Below are 15,064 nucleotides of genomic sequence, written 5' to 3'. Positions count from 1 at the left end.
AATCACAGAACCAGACAGAGATTATACAGACAAACAATAGCAAAGTGGGAACTATAATGACAAAACAATACAGAAGTGAGGATTTCACATCCCAGCTATTGATAAGTGAGTTCTTGCCAGACAGGGTACTATCAAACTAAGTTTCCTTTTACGTTTTCTAGGCACTTCCCTTTCTCTGGAGGCGATAGGCACTATCAGGACAGGATTGTATCCTAACAACCCAATAGCACCTTATTTCAGTGTGACTAGTTTGGAATGTGAGGAGATGACCGGTAGTTTCCCAGCTTATGGCTGCCTCTGCTGCTTAGCCAGAGGCCTTAGCCTAAGAACAGGGCCTCAGACTGTCACAGGGAGAGAAGGCCCTTACACCAGCAGACAGTGATTTTGATTCTTTCTTTTATACCTCTAATTAGCCAAGTGATAAGAATACACCTAAATTCTTAGAGTTTGGCCTTTACAGACAGGCCTGACTATCTATATCCTAACACCCAGTAGGGCCAGTGTTTTCTGGCAATGAAAACGGAGTAATTTTGGGTATGTTAATACAAAAAAACGCTAGAGGCAGCTATGTTGGAGAGATGGGGGACAGACGTTGGGCACAGAGGCCTCTATCCTAGAGCCAGCTGTGTGCAGAGGAGGACAGATGCTGGGCACGGGGGTACAGCCAGGCCAGTTGTTTGTGGGGGAGAGGGGCGAGGTGCTGTGGACGTTGCCGAGAGCAGGTGCAAACACCTTCCACTCTGCGGCATAGTGAGAGAGCTCAGCATCCTGCTGCCAAGTGCCCTGCCCGCCCAGGGGAGCTCCATAGTGGTTTTGCCAAGCCCAGGCTTGTGTGAGGAAGGGAGAAGCTGGCGGTGAGTCGGAATATCAGCCAGGGCCCAGCCTCTGCCCTGGGAATGAGTCAGGTGTGTCTGGGGAAAAATCTGAAGGGGGGAGGGGAGGGAATGTGACCCTATGTGCCCCACCCACCCTGAATTGCAATTCCGGAAATGAAGAATCATTTTGGAAAAAAACATAGCAATAGCTGCAATTTCTGTAAAACACTAGCCCTCACGCCAGGCAACCACGCTCAGCATGTTGCTGCCACCTTGTGGAAACTGGTGGGGGGGGAAATCTATTGGTAGATGTCTTCCCTTGCTTAATATTAGGAGGATGAGTGAAGATAAAGACTTTTAAGAAAGATTCTGCTAATGATATCTCAGTGAAAGCCTTCCTGTTTCTTTTCCACAGCAACCAGAGTTTGATTTCAGAAAGACAATTGTATGGATTTTAAGGTAAGCAACAAAAGTAGAAATCCTTGTTGATGAGTGATTATTTCTAACACATGGTATTGAAGGCCCGGATGGCCTTTCTAAAACCCATTTGTTCATCCCAGGCCCTGCTGGGCTGCAGAACAAGTTACAGTGAAGTTTGGTTAATAGTGGAGGTCTCCATAAGCATTGTGGTTTGCATTTAGTTCTCATAACATAGATCTGATGTTTAGTTACACTGAATCATGTTTAAATTTTAGAAAATGGCTCTACCCCATTGCAGTAAAATCTCATGGTAGGTTCTTTTAAATGGCATAGCTTATTGTTAGGGCCCTACCAAATTCATACTCCGATTTGGTCAATTTCATGATCATAGGATTTTAAAATCTATAAATGTCATGATTTGATATTTAAATCTGAAATGTCATGGTGCTGTGACTGACCCACAGGGTTTGCAGGGAGGGGAGGCACAAGGTGATCGGAAGGAGGGATGGGGTATCGCCAGCCTTACTTCTGCACTGCTGCTGCCAGCAGCGCTGCCTTCAGAGCTGGGCGGCTGGAGAGCGGTGGCGGCTGGATGGGAGCCCCGCTCTGAAGGGAGAGCCACCAGCAGCAGCAGCGCAGAAGGAAGAATGGCCTGGTGAGGTGTTGCCCGTAGGGCTGTCAAGTGATTAGAAAAATTAATTAGTCATGCTGTTAAACCAAAATAGAATACCATTTATTTAAATAGTTTTGGATGTTTTCTTTTTTCAAATATATTGATTTCAATTACAACATAGAATACAAAGTGTACAGTGCTTGCTTTATTGTTTTTATTACAATTTGCACTGTTAAATGATAAACAAAAAATAGTGTTTTTAGTTCACCTCATACAATACCATAATGCACCCTCTGTATGGTGAAAGTGCAGCTTACAAAGGTAGATTTTTTTTTGTTACATAACTGCACTCAAAAACAAAACGTAAAACTTTAGAGCCTACAGGTCCATTCAGTCGTAATTCTTGTTCAGCCAATCATTAAACAAGTTTGTTTACGTTTATGGGAGATAATGCTGCTGGCTTCTTATTTACAATGTCACCTGAAAGTGAGAACAGGTGTTCTCCTGGTACTGTTGTAGCCGGCATCACAAGATATATACGTGCCAGATGCATTAAAGATTCGTATGTCCCTTTGTGCTTCAACCACCATTCCAGGGGACATGCGTCCATGCTGATGATGGTTCTGCTCAATAACGATCAAAAGCAGTGCAGACCGATGCATGTTCACTTTGATCATCTGAGTCAGGTGCCACCAACAGAAGGTTGATTTTCTTTTTTGGTCATTTGAGTTCTGTAGTTTCCACACTGGAGTGTTGTTCTTTTAAGACTTCTGAAAGCGTGCTCCACACCTCATCCCTTTCAGATTCTTAAACCTTGGATTGAGTGCAGTAGCTATCTTTAGAAATCTCACATTGGTACCTTCTTTGCTTTTTGTCAACTCTGCTGTGAAAGTGTTCTTAAAACAAACAACACGTGCCAGGTTATCATCCGGGACTGCTAGAACATGAAATATATGGCAGAATGCGGGTAAAATAGAGCAGGAGACATTGCACTCATTGGAAGAGAATTGTCACAAATTTAATTAACAGGTTATTTTTTTAACGAGCGGCATCAGCATGGAAGCATGTCCTCTGGAATGGTGGCCGAAGCATGAAGGGGCATACGAAAGTTTAGCATATCTGGCACGTAAATACCTTGCAGTGCCAGCTACAGAAGTCCCATGTGAACGCCTGTTCTCACTTTCAGGTGACATTGTAAATAAGAAGCGGGCAGCACTATCTTCTGTAAATGTAAACAAACTTGTTTGTCTGAGTGAAGGAGTGGACTTGTAGGCGCTAAAGTTTTACATTGTTATGTAACGGCACTCAAAAACAAAACAAAGAAAATCTACATTCGTAAACTGCACTTTCACGATAGAGATTACACTACAGTACTTGTATGAGGTGAATTAAATACTATTTCTTTTATTATTTTACAGTGCAAAGATTTGTAATTAAAATAATCAGAAGTGAGCACCGTACACTGTGTAGTCTATGTTGGAATTGAAATCAATATATTTGAAAATGCAGAAAAATGTCCAAAAATATTGAATAAATTTTGATTGGTATTCTATTGTTTAATGGTATGATTCAACGTGATTATTTTTTAGACTTAACTGCAATTAGTCAACAGCCCTAATTGTTATCCTTCCTTTTCTGCTGCTACCTGTAGAGCTGAGCCCTCACCAGCAGCTGCCACTGTCCAGCAGCACAGAAGTAAGGGTGGCATGCTGCTGGCAGGGCGCTGTCTTCAGAACTGGGGGCCTGGCTAGCAGCTGCTGCTCTCCGCCACCCACCTCTGAAGGCAGGTCAGAAGGTTGGCAATACCATGACCCCCTTACAAAAACCTTGCAACCCCCAGCAAACCACTTTTGGGTATGTCCCCTCAGTTTGTGAAACACTGGTCTTCTCCATGAAATGAGTATAGTATAGGGTAAAAGTACACAAAAGACCAGATTTCAGTCTGTGATGTGTTTTTCATGACCCTACTTATTTTGCTCTTCACTCTCCCTTCAAAAAGGAACAAAGCTTTAACTGCTACCATGGAAGGTAAAGTGTATAGAACTATGTAACTCTTTCCCATAGAGATTGTGTAGAAAACTAGAAAGTTTGAACAGCTGTTGGGGGGGGGGGGGGGGAAATGTGTGCTAAATCAAGAGGAAAGATGGTGGTGAGCCCTAAACCTATATTTAGGGTTACCAGAGCATACTTAGTAGTGGTTCACAGTCAAGCTGGAAGGGCATATATTGAGTGGGGTCCTGCCTGGATCTGTTTTGGGTCCGCTTCTGTTCAATATCTTCCTCAGTGATTTAGATAATGGCATAGAGCGTACGCTTATAAAGTTTGCAGACCATACCAAGCTGGGAAGGGTTGCAAGTGCTTTGGAGGGTAGGATTAAAATTCAAAATGATCTGAAGTAAATAGGATGAAATTCACTAAGGACAAAAGCCAAGTATTCCACTTAGGAAGAAACAATCAGTTGCACACATACAAAATGGGAAATGACTGCTTAGGAAGGAGTACAGCAGAAAGGGATCTGGGGGTCATATTGGATCACAAGCAAATATCATTCTGGGATATATTAGCAGGAGTGTTGTAAGCAAGATATGAGAAGTAATGCTCAGGCCTCAACCCTAAGCAAGCCTCTAATTACCAAAGCAATGGACTAGCTTCCTTACAGCAAGCTGTTTCCTACAGCAGCCACAGCTCCTGCCTCAATTTGTTCCACTGTTAACTAAAATCTGTGCCAGCCCCTGCCTGACCTTTCTGTTCTAGTGGTGTCTTCTACCCCTGTGCCTCAGTCTCTAATTAATCAGGCAACAGTCCAGGAAATAAGTTAGTGTGGCTCAAAACTCTACTTAAGTACTTCATGCAAATTTTAAGTTTAAGATGTTTGTTTTAACCCTACCATTTCCATTCATATTCTGTGAATTCCTAATGAACTTGCTCCATCAGTTACCTAAAGTGAAATATTTTTTTCCAACTGAGATTTAAGTCCTACCTAACAGCTTTCTAAAAAGGTCTGCTGCTGTTGTGGGCACAAATGCAGGAGGTCTAGGTAAGATCTCTCTAATGGTGAAATTGGTTGATTCCACTCCCCTCACCACAACCAAAACTAGACATCTGAACCTCATAGAGCTGTAGCTTAAAACAAGTTGAATTGCCTTTATATTGCCCTTCACTGGGGTATGTAGAAGCATCCCTCAGCCTATCAGAGCGTAGTGTAGAACAAACTTGCAGCCTGCGATATCAGTCAGCAGTTATATGAACTTGGGGGGGTTTAATTCCTGCCCTGTACCAGGGAGTCTGGCAAAGTCTGCCTACACCTCAGGAGGCAGAACAGAACTAATCCTCACAGCAAGCTACAAAAACAGATCCTTAATTAAGCCCCGTAGCTTTGTATAAAGCTAGACTGAGCATAGCCCCAAACTCTGCTTATAGAAATACCTGCCCCAATTCACCCTGCGCTCTAGCTCGGTCTTTAAGAGGAAAGTAACAGCTAGGGACACATTAAGGCTCACTAGGGTGAAAGCCTCCCTAGATAGTTCTGAGGATATTGCAATTAGGCAGAGAGATGCACCTGCTGTCAGGCCCTAGGTGCTGAAAAGTAGGACTTGTGTTTTCTTCAAGCCTCATATACAGATTGACAAAGCCCTGGCTGAGATGATTTAACTGGGAATTGGTCCTGCTTCGAGCAGGGGGTTGAACTAGATGACCTTCAGGGGTCCCTTCCAACCCTGATATTCTATGATCCTACATGGCCAGAGATCCCTCCTTCCCCCAATTTAAAAAGGCTTTATTAAAAAAAATCCTACACACTAACTGAAGGGTACAGGTTACAACCTTAAGCAGCTGGTAATTAACTGATATAATTACACCTTTAAATCATTTACTATAACAATGACATGATCATGAAACAGTTTGAGACATTTGAAAAGCATTGAGAAGAGTTATTTAATAAAAATACAGGTGGTTTCAATATAGGAAATTAAAAGGCCATTTCATTACAAACCCTATTGGAGGTTTATTACACTACCATTTTTAAAACATCATTTTTACCTTAAAAGGAAAAACAAAACTTTTGACACTAATTGGTATTTTATAAATTTTCCCCAGAAGAGGAAGTGAAGTGAGAGGAACACCTTGAATTGGGACAGAGTGTTTTAATTTACACAGAAGATCAAGCATTATTAATCTCCTCAACAGGCATGAATGAAACAAGACTGGAACATAATTGGACACCTTAAAATACTACAGGCCAAATATCAGTGTGTGAAGGCCAAGTATGGGAGCACAAGTTGAAAGGGGTGGCTGAAGCCCCTTGGAATATTTTGCCCTTTAATTTAGTAAGAGAGTTACAATAAATGTTAAACTATTTACAACCATGGACTTGGTTAAGTAGAAAAATAGGAATCTTCTTGCTCTTCATCATCAGACTGGTCTGCTGCTTCACCTACAAACAGCTTCCCTATAACAGAGTCATTCACTGCACCTGCAACAAGGAAAGCATTGGGGGGAAGGTTGACTGGAGTAGAAGAGCGCTTATAGAAGTCAGATACAGCAAGTGCAAGCAGGAAGTGAATTGCTGCTGATTTTGCTCCAACAGAACAACTTTAGGGAGCATGCTGCTGCATTCCTAGCTTGAAGGTAGCAATCACCTTCAACTCAGCATCTCAAAGGATTAGGCCTGAAATGAGGAAAAGCAGCAAGGATAACAGAGCTCACCTTGATCAAAGGCAAATGTGGTGGTTCTTCCAGTGGCTGGAGTGGTAAACACAGTTCGAGCCTGATTTAAATGACAGGGGGGAAAGTTTACACAACTTTGTCCATTTTTGCATCAACTATAAGGAAGATACTAGTTCACTATTAGAATGCAATCATGTGTGGTGTAGGGCCCCATTGAGTAGCTGGCCTCAGACCATCCACCAGATTGTGTCCTCCAGGTGAGACAGATGGGGGAACACCTACTTTGTGAATCCCACCAGGGCTTTGGCATGACCTATGTACCAGGAAGCAGTTGATTTTGCACATGCCACCGGAGGGAACTTAGGTGCCGTAACTGTGGGGTGAGGCAGCAGCTGAGCTTGGGTGGAGAAATTTTAGGCACTTAGGGGCAGAGTCACAAAGACGCCTCGGCATTGTGATCTGGAGCATTGCTAGGCCTAACTGGGTAGGTGCCTGGGAAATCAGGGATTCACAAAGCCTGACCTTTTGCACCCAGGCTCCTACATGCTGAATGGAGGAAGCCGCACTGGAGAACGGGCTTTACAAAAATCAGCCTGCTAGCTGGCTCCTTGCCCAAGCTAGGTCCTGGGAAGTGCCAACATGAGGAGGGTATTAGGTGCCCATCACCAAGAGAGGGGCTGGGTTTAAGTCCAGGCTACAGGGATTACTTCCCTCAGCTTCAAACACTTTGATGGCATTAGGCGCTTTTTAATTTTTAATAGTAAGAGGAGCTCCCTCAACTTTTATCCCAGTGGTTAGGGTACTCACCTGGGTAGCGGGAGACCTCTGGTTCAAATTTCTCCCACTCCCTCCACAACAGGGGGCAGGGATTTGAACGGAGATTACCACCTCTCAGGTGAGTGCCCTAACCACTGGGCGATGGGGGAATCCCACAGGCGCGCCTGTTGAAGCTGTTCCATGGTGGATACCTGATGTTTAAAAAAAATCATTAGATTGGGGGACTGGACCTTCCCAGGTGAGTGCTCTAACCCCTAGACTATCACATCACTAATACTTTCTCTCTCTCTCTCTAGCTACATGATTCTTTCTTTATTTAAACCATAGTACAACAGCTTCAACAGGAGAGACAGAGAGAGCTCCACATCAGAATAGCTCATAGCTCAACAGTTAGAGCAAATGTGAGAGCTGGCAGATCCCAGCTCAAAACCTTCCTTCCCCTCAGCTGGAGGAGTCTCCTACATCCCAGCTGAGAACTGTGACCACTGGTCTAAGAGTTTTGAAGGAGGCCTTCTGTTGTGTAAGCTTCCCTAGAGGGGTCTGATTCAGTAAGGGAGCTTATCAGACAGGGCCTTGGAGGCTAATTAGGTATTTATCTGCCTCTCTTTTCTTAGTTTTTGCATCGCTCTGAGCCTTAGGAAGCTGGATGCCTGGCCTGGTGTTGCAGTGCACATATTCAGATACAGACACTTGAACTTTTACTGCAAAAATTTAAGCACCAAACAAGTTTAGGTGCCTACAGGGTTTAGGGGCATCTGTGAATCCCCATGCAGCCTGATTCTGGTATTTAAGTGCCTAACTAGGCAGTTAGGTGCCCACGCCACTTCCCGCAGCTCCCATTGGCCAGGAACAGCAAACCACAGCCACTGGGAGCTGCAAACGGTCAATGTAAACAAACTGTCTCGCAGCCTGCCCACGGATTACCCTGACAGGCCACAGGTTGCCCACCACTGACCTACAGGGCTACGCAGCAGCTGATCACATTTTCTGAGGAGCTATATTTTGGACTTTGGCACCTAAAGTGCTAGTTAGGTTCCTAGAGCCCTTTGTGGATCTAGGTCCTAGTATTTCTGAATTTAGTCATGACAGAGAATTGCCATTTTCTGGCTAGAAGTTGTTTTCTCCAACATATAGTAAAAGCTCCCAGTCTTCAAAACTGTAACAAATAGGTCTACAATTACAGCTTTGCAATTCTGGGATTTTTCTGATTCCATTCAGCAGGAGGAACAACGCACAGGGACTAGGGCTACATACTCCATGCTAGCATTACTAGTTTTCAGTTCAAATTACAGGAAAAAATCATTACCGATTTCTTCTTGATGTTGCCCCAGGTACCCTTCTTGCCTTGTGTGTTCTTTTGCATTCTAAACACATACTTATCATAGTCATGCCTGTAAATACAAACAGGTCAGTCAGTATTACTGGTGTATCGACTCTGTAGATTCCAGTTGGTACCATTACAGCCATTATAAATAAGTTACCCCTGTAGGCAGAAAGGTAACCAAACCATTTTAAAGAAAAACTGATACCATATTTAGTCTTTTTTAAAAAGCCAGCACTATAGTTCTGTGCATGAATTGTATGATAAACTTTATAGTGACACAGTAGTCAGAATGCGCGACAGCTCTCTGAAGTGAGAGACCAGTGAAACAGTCAGCATCCTCTTTTAAAATATAGTGCTTATCCCTTCCATTCACAAGTTAGCACTAGCTAAGCTTAGCATCCCAGAAGCTGCTTCTTCCTCAGTCAACCCCGGAAGTGAAGCCTTTTGTATTGGCCACAGCAGTAGGAATTCTACTTCAGGACTTCTAGGAACTACTGAGGGTTCTCAACCAGCTTTGGCCAAGTCTACACTACAAACTTTGCTGGTATAATAATATTGGTTAGGGATGCAGTTCTTTAGGACATTTTTATACCAGCAAAAAGCTCTACTGTAAACCGTGTAGATGCGGTTATACTACTAAAAAAGCCTCTTTCATAGATCATAAGGCCAGAACTGTGACCTTCTCAACTGGTCTCCGTGCATAACACAAGCCATAGAATTTCCCTGCAATAATTCCTGTTTGAACTAAAGCAGATCTTGATTTAAAAATTGCTAGCGATGGAGACTCCACCACAACCTTGAATAAGTTGTTCCAGTGGCTACTTATCCTCACTGTTTTAAAGTCTGAATTGGTTTAGCTTTAACTTCCAGACCATGGAACCTTTCCCAATATAAGCTGTGTCTCCCCCTAGAGGGGTTTGCCAGTAGAGCTATCCCAGCTAACCTTTTCCTAGAATTCTCTGGGGTGGCGGGTACTGTGCTACCATCTAAGCCTTATCCACAGGTTGTCAGGATTACCGTAGACTTGCAGATATGTGTAATGGAGAAAGAGGAAATTTCAAATGGCTGATGGCAATTCAAACCCAATTTTTACCTTAAAAAGAAACACACACACACACACACACACACTAAACTCCACGCATGAATGAAGTGAAAGGTGCTCAGATACATTGGCAGTGGACCACTAACAAAAAACCCCAAGAAAGATACACTACATATTTCACGACTACCCTATGCTTCATGTTTTCCACACTTAAGATGCTTTTTTGCACTTTTTAATTTCCCGATTAGTATGAAGGAATCTAGTTTGGAACTAAAGCTAAAAATGCTTAAAGTGATACAAGTGAAGTGCTGTGTTTGGCTGTTAAATCATCTTTAAATGCCAACATTCTGTTCCTCCTTTTCCTTTTTGCAAATTGCCTGAACACAACACTCATGGCTCCCCCTTCCAAACATTCAATTTGCAAGCAATTGAAAATGACAAGTTCACTTCTGAACCAAATTTCTTCAGATTTTTTGAAGAAATTCCACCGCCAGCAGAAAGACCCTGCTAAATATGAAGCTCAATCACTAATCATAAGAGTGAAAATTGGCAATCAATTCATCAGTTTCTTAGATGTTTATTTTCAAATTCACATAGTTCAAATAGCATGAGCAATTTTGTTAAACATCTCTCTGTCCAACCAAAAATTCACAGGAATGCAGGATTTCCTATGCAGGAGCCTAGCTTGCATGCAAAACCAATATCCCAGCTCCAACAATTGCCCGTTACTGATGTTTCAGAGGAAGGCAAAAAAAAAAAGCACACAAAACCGAAGAGAAATGTAACGTAATGTACCTGAACAACTACAATTAAACACAACAGGAACTTACTGTTTTGTCCTTACAGAATCTTTCAAATGCTGGGTTTTTATTTAAGATATAAACTCTTGGTATTCACCTCGAACACTTCTTGGACCTCAGCTCTGAAGCATGGAGACAGTTTTGCTAAGTCTTAATTAAATGTTCCAATTCGCATTTCCATAAAGCTGACATATTCTTAATTCCAAGGTGCCATCCAAGCCAGCTTCAAAATATTGAATTTCTTAAAAGTCTACTCTTTGGTTGTAAAGTTCAAACACCTGGCCAGCGACTGCAATTTATATGAAAAAGGTAGAGCCTGAACAGTGCAGTTCCCTAGGGAGCTGGTGGAATCTCCATCCTTAGAGGTTTTTAAGGCCTGGCTTGACAAAGCCCTGGCTGGGATGATTTAGTTGGTGTTGGTCCTGCCTTGAGCAGGGGTTGGACTAGATGACCTCCTGAGGTCCCTTCCACCCCTAATCTTCTATGATTCTGTGATAATGCCCATCAGAACCTGCTCCCCGCCTTTCAAGTAGAAAGACATAACTGAGAAACTCTTTGTGGCATTACACAATGAACAGCAGTTTGTAGCTCTTACCTGTTGATAGATCCCAGCATGCCAGGGCTAATATGATCACACTGAGGGGTTTTTACCAAGGGGAAGACAGCTGAGGAAGGTGTGATTGGATTGCTGTCCATAAGCTGGAAGACATCATCATCTTGGCTTTCCCGAAATGTTGGGAGCTACAAGAAAATCACACCATCGTCGTCATCAATGAACTAGCACTTTTAGAAACCTATTCATCTAGGACAGTGAATTAAAGATGCACCTTACTTATTCTGCTTTCCCCTCTGTAGTCTCTTGTTAAGGAGCACAGATGAAATAGCCTGCAGCCAAATGCTTTTTTATTTGGACAGCAAAAGCCACAGCTCTTTTTTTTGTTTTAGCAGACACCAAGAATATTGGACTGGGTTTTGAGAGTGAGATGGGAAGAGATTTAAAAGTTGCCTTAAAATTTTATTTAGCAGCTGTCAAGATATTTCAATCCATATTAAGTTTTCCTTGGCATAAGATGAATTTGGTTTTCAAATAAGCCTCAATTCAGCCTCCTTTTATGCATGCACAATTTTACATGTGCACTTTTTAAAAACTAATGGCTGCTGTCAGGTTTATGCTTGTAGAGTCTGACTGTACACACGGGATAAAGCTTGACAAGCATGCATGCAGGTGTATGTACCCACAAAGGGAATACCCACCTTTAAAAAATATAATCAGACCACATAACTGTGGAATTTTTCCATCGACTACTAGTCGCACAGAAACCTAGCCATCACTTTGATCTCACTTGCAGAATAAAAATTCTAACTGTAACTACAGGGGACAGAACCTCCAGACAGTTTTATTACCTGCCTCATTTTAGATTTATAAGAAACTTCCCGTCATATTCAACCTGTCTTCAAACAAGCGCTAAAACAACATCTTTCAAAATGGTCTCTGAGCCATAGCCAGGTCTGGAAGTGAATTGAAAGGGACATAACATGTCCTGAAAGGGAAAGTATTGCTAGATTTCATGTCACCTCCTCTTCAAATTTGCCCAAGAAAGTCAGATTAGAGTAGTAGCTGGGAAAACCATTACCATCAAGGTTCTAGAAGACAGTGCACCAGGATTTATTTGAGGGGCTATGTGACAAGAGGAGGCTGGGGAAATAAACCCTGTAACATTGCTATCCGTAGCTTAAAGGAACCTATTCTAGCTATTTCTTAGACTCTTCTTTGGAAGTTCAAGTCTCTGCAGTACTTTTGATTGAAGGCCAGACGCTTGCAGCAGCCAGGCATGTCTAGAAGCACATCTAGGAAACTCAAATTGCCAACACTCAGCCATAAGTGGTCAAAGATATAAGCCCTTTCTCCCAGCACAAGTCACTGACCTAAAATCCAAGAAATTGAACGGGCAGATTTTTAAAACAGAAGATTTGATTTAATATATTTTTTAAATTACAGATTTACCTTTACTCTTCTATTCTGTAGCGGTGTTGCAGTGAAAATATCATCGTGGTCATCCTTTGGCAAATGCTCCAGGAAGTCCCTCATCTGTTGTTTCCTTTTAAACGTTCCCACCTTAGCAGTTATCATTACCGGTTGTTTCTTTTCTGAATCTGCCAACATATTACATTTGTTCAGAGGTATTGGCTACGTTATTTGGCCTTACAGATTCTTAGTTATAGACAATACTGTTGTGATGCACAATCCACAGTCTTACGATCTTTGGAGTTTTCCTGCTCCCTGTACTTCTAGTTTCTATAGAATTTACACACGAAAAGAAAAGTCTAGCCCTTATCTCAATTGGATGTTGACTCTGCAGCCTTATGGCAGCATTGTAAACATCAATTTTTTAGCTATTTTATTGGGCAGTTAAGCAGAAATAGTCTTTGTGTTTGCATATCAGACATTAGGTTTCTGTTGTACAGAATCTGTGAGCTCAGGTGCCTTCGGCTTCATTGCGTCTCAGATCTTCTGTGCAATAGACAGAGCAGACCTGAGATAGATTCAGCAGCTTCTGGAATGCTCATTCCAGAACTAACTTTGTACAATTCAATGAGGACTCCACCCTCTGCGGATCTGAAGCCACTTAGTTCTCACAGTTGATAAATTATAGTTTGAGTATTTAACATTAAAGCTTCAAAACACAGATGGGGACTAGCAAATGGGAGATGGTGTAATGGGTTGTGGAAGTATGTATGGAACACCACACTGCCACCCAGCAGATGGCCTGCCAGGAGACGTCTGCTAGGGAGGCAGATGTGGTTGCCTGTGCCCACAACGAGTGTGTCATAATGGCGTCAGGTGGCAGGGTGCTGGACTGCCTACAGCACTCTCAGATGCAGCCTGAGACCCATTTTGAAATTCATTGGGAGGAGAGGGTTTGGCCCCTGAAGCAGTCAGCAGTGGCTACGAACAGTCTGGAAGGGAGTGAAGAGTCCTGTTTGCAGGAGTGGAATGCGGCTCAGGATGGAAAACTGGAAGGAGAACAGATCGGTTGAGGTGGAAGAATTCTGACACCACCTTTGGAAGGAACGTGGGATGCAGTCATAAGGAAACCTTGTCCCTATGAAATATAGTGTGTGAGGGTGGTTGGGTGTGCAGTCAGCTATCATGGCTGCCAGTTTAATGACTCTCCTGGCCAAAGTGATAGCCATGAGGAAGGTTACTTTCTTGGAGATGTGAGAGGGAGCACGTTGCCAGAGGTTTTGAAGGGAGGTGGAGAGGGAAAGATTAAAGTCCCATAGATACATAGCTTTAAGTACCTGAGGGAAGCTGTTGAGAAGGCCTCTCGGGAAGTGAGCAGTGGTGGGGTCAGTGTAAACAGAGTCTACATCCGCAGGGGGGGAAGAAAGGCATTAAGTGCTTCCAAAGGAACCCCGACAGAGCTGAGGGCAAAGCCCGACATTTTGAGCTCTAGGAGGTAATCCAGGAGGACAGGGATGGATATGGCTGGTATGTGGGCCACAGGTGTACCAGTAGCAAGCCTGCAGCGCCAGGTCATATGCCAGGGGGTGAGATGCGTGGGTACAGGAGTCCGAGCTTTTCCTGGAAGCAGGGGAGAATATCAGGTCCACCTCAGAGAAACTGTTGAAGCCTGACGAAGCCTCCGGGAGTGGTGGAGTCGTTGGTACAGGGGGTCCACAACACACAGCCTGGAAATGCTGCTTCTGGAGCAGGGACGGTTCATCCACCAGAGTGGGTGGTTCGATTGTAACAAGCAGCAGAGAATGCACGTCAGACAGTTTGAGATGCACCAATGGGAGAAAGGGTACACAATGTCCTGGAGTACAGGGAATGTCCCTGTGAGCACCCGAGGCGGGCGGTGATGTCTGTGGTACCAAGTGGGCTGACAGGTGTGGAGATGCTGGCGGCATGGATGGTGCGCACCCTGGCGAGCGGTTCAGGCGGGCAGCCTTATCTTCACAACAAGGAAGTTTAGGCTGCTGCAAATGTTGTGCACCTCTTCAATTCTCACTGGGCTAACAATATTACAGGATTTACAGACTGATATTAGATTCTATTCAGCAGGGGCTGTACTGGATTAAATCCAGTGCATCACTATCAATTTACGTACTACACATGCAATAATACCACTTCTGTGTAAGTCTACCTGCTTAGTATGGACTGAATTTAAAAAAAAACTGCTTGAAAAAAATCAGAAAAATGAAGAAATAGAAGGAACAAATGTGATTTGGGCAGAAAGGCCAGTACCTTTTTGTCCTTTTTTATCTAACACAGTCTTTATGGCATGCTTTTTGGAACCTTTTGTCTGATGCTCTTCCATATATTTCTGCTGGCATTCTTCTGCAGATCGAGTACCCAAAGCCATTGCTACATCCAACCAAAAGCCATTCTTGTGTTTTGGAAAAGAAGCAACAGCCCTGTAAAGAGAGCAAAACATTAATAATCTATAGCTAGAAGAAATGGGTTGAACTACATGTTCATTCAAAAGTCAAACCTCTGATCTACAAAAGTCATAAGACAGACTGAATCTAACATTTAAATTGTTAGGTTTAAAAAAATGAAATCAAATTTTATAAAAAACTCCTTTTCTTAGGAATGTAGAA

The 15,064-nt window shown here is 43.0% G+C and overlaps 2 protein-coding genes across 2 annotated transcripts in view; one reads left to right on the top strand and one right to left on the bottom strand.

The window, feature by feature from the left end:
- The window catches only part of LOC144266587 (uncharacterized), a 52,399-nt gene that overhangs the window by 1,599 nt on the left and 35,736 nt on the right, over positions 1–15,064 (top strand). The window contains exon 2 of the mRNA XM_077820018.1: positions 1,231–1,274. The gene's annotated coding sequence lies outside the window, so the exon portion shown is untranslated. The remainder of the gene's footprint in view (positions 1–1,230; positions 1,275–15,064) is intronic.
- The window catches only part of MIS18BP1 (MIS18 binding protein 1), a 33,357-nt gene continuing 24,093 nt past the window's right edge, over positions 5,801–15,064 (bottom strand). Inside the window, exons 11-16 of the mRNA XM_077819715.1 lie at positions 14,709–14,878; positions 12,462–12,610; positions 11,052–11,197; positions 8,597–8,681; positions 6,553–6,613; positions 5,801–6,319 (exon numbers count right to left, since the gene is read on the bottom strand). Of these exons, the coding sequence (XP_077675841.1) occupies positions 6,222–6,319; positions 6,553–6,613; positions 8,597–8,681; positions 11,052–11,197; positions 12,462–12,610; positions 14,709–14,878 (709 nt within the window). The 3' untranslated portion in view covers positions 5,801–6,221. The remainder of the gene's footprint in view (positions 6,320–6,552; positions 6,614–8,596; positions 8,682–11,051; positions 11,198–12,461; positions 12,611–14,708; positions 14,879–15,064) is intronic.

The sequence above is a fragment of the Eretmochelys imbricata genome, chromosome 6 (assembly GCF_965152235.1).
Source record: "Eretmochelys imbricata isolate rEreImb1 chromosome 6, rEreImb1.hap1, whole genome shotgun sequence".
In the NCBI taxonomy this organism is placed as follows: domain Eukaryota; kingdom Metazoa; phylum Chordata; order Testudines; family Cheloniidae; genus Eretmochelys; species Eretmochelys imbricata.
The sequence above is the reverse complement of the archived record's forward strand: the minus strand, read 5'-3'. Positions and strand labels throughout refer to the sequence as shown.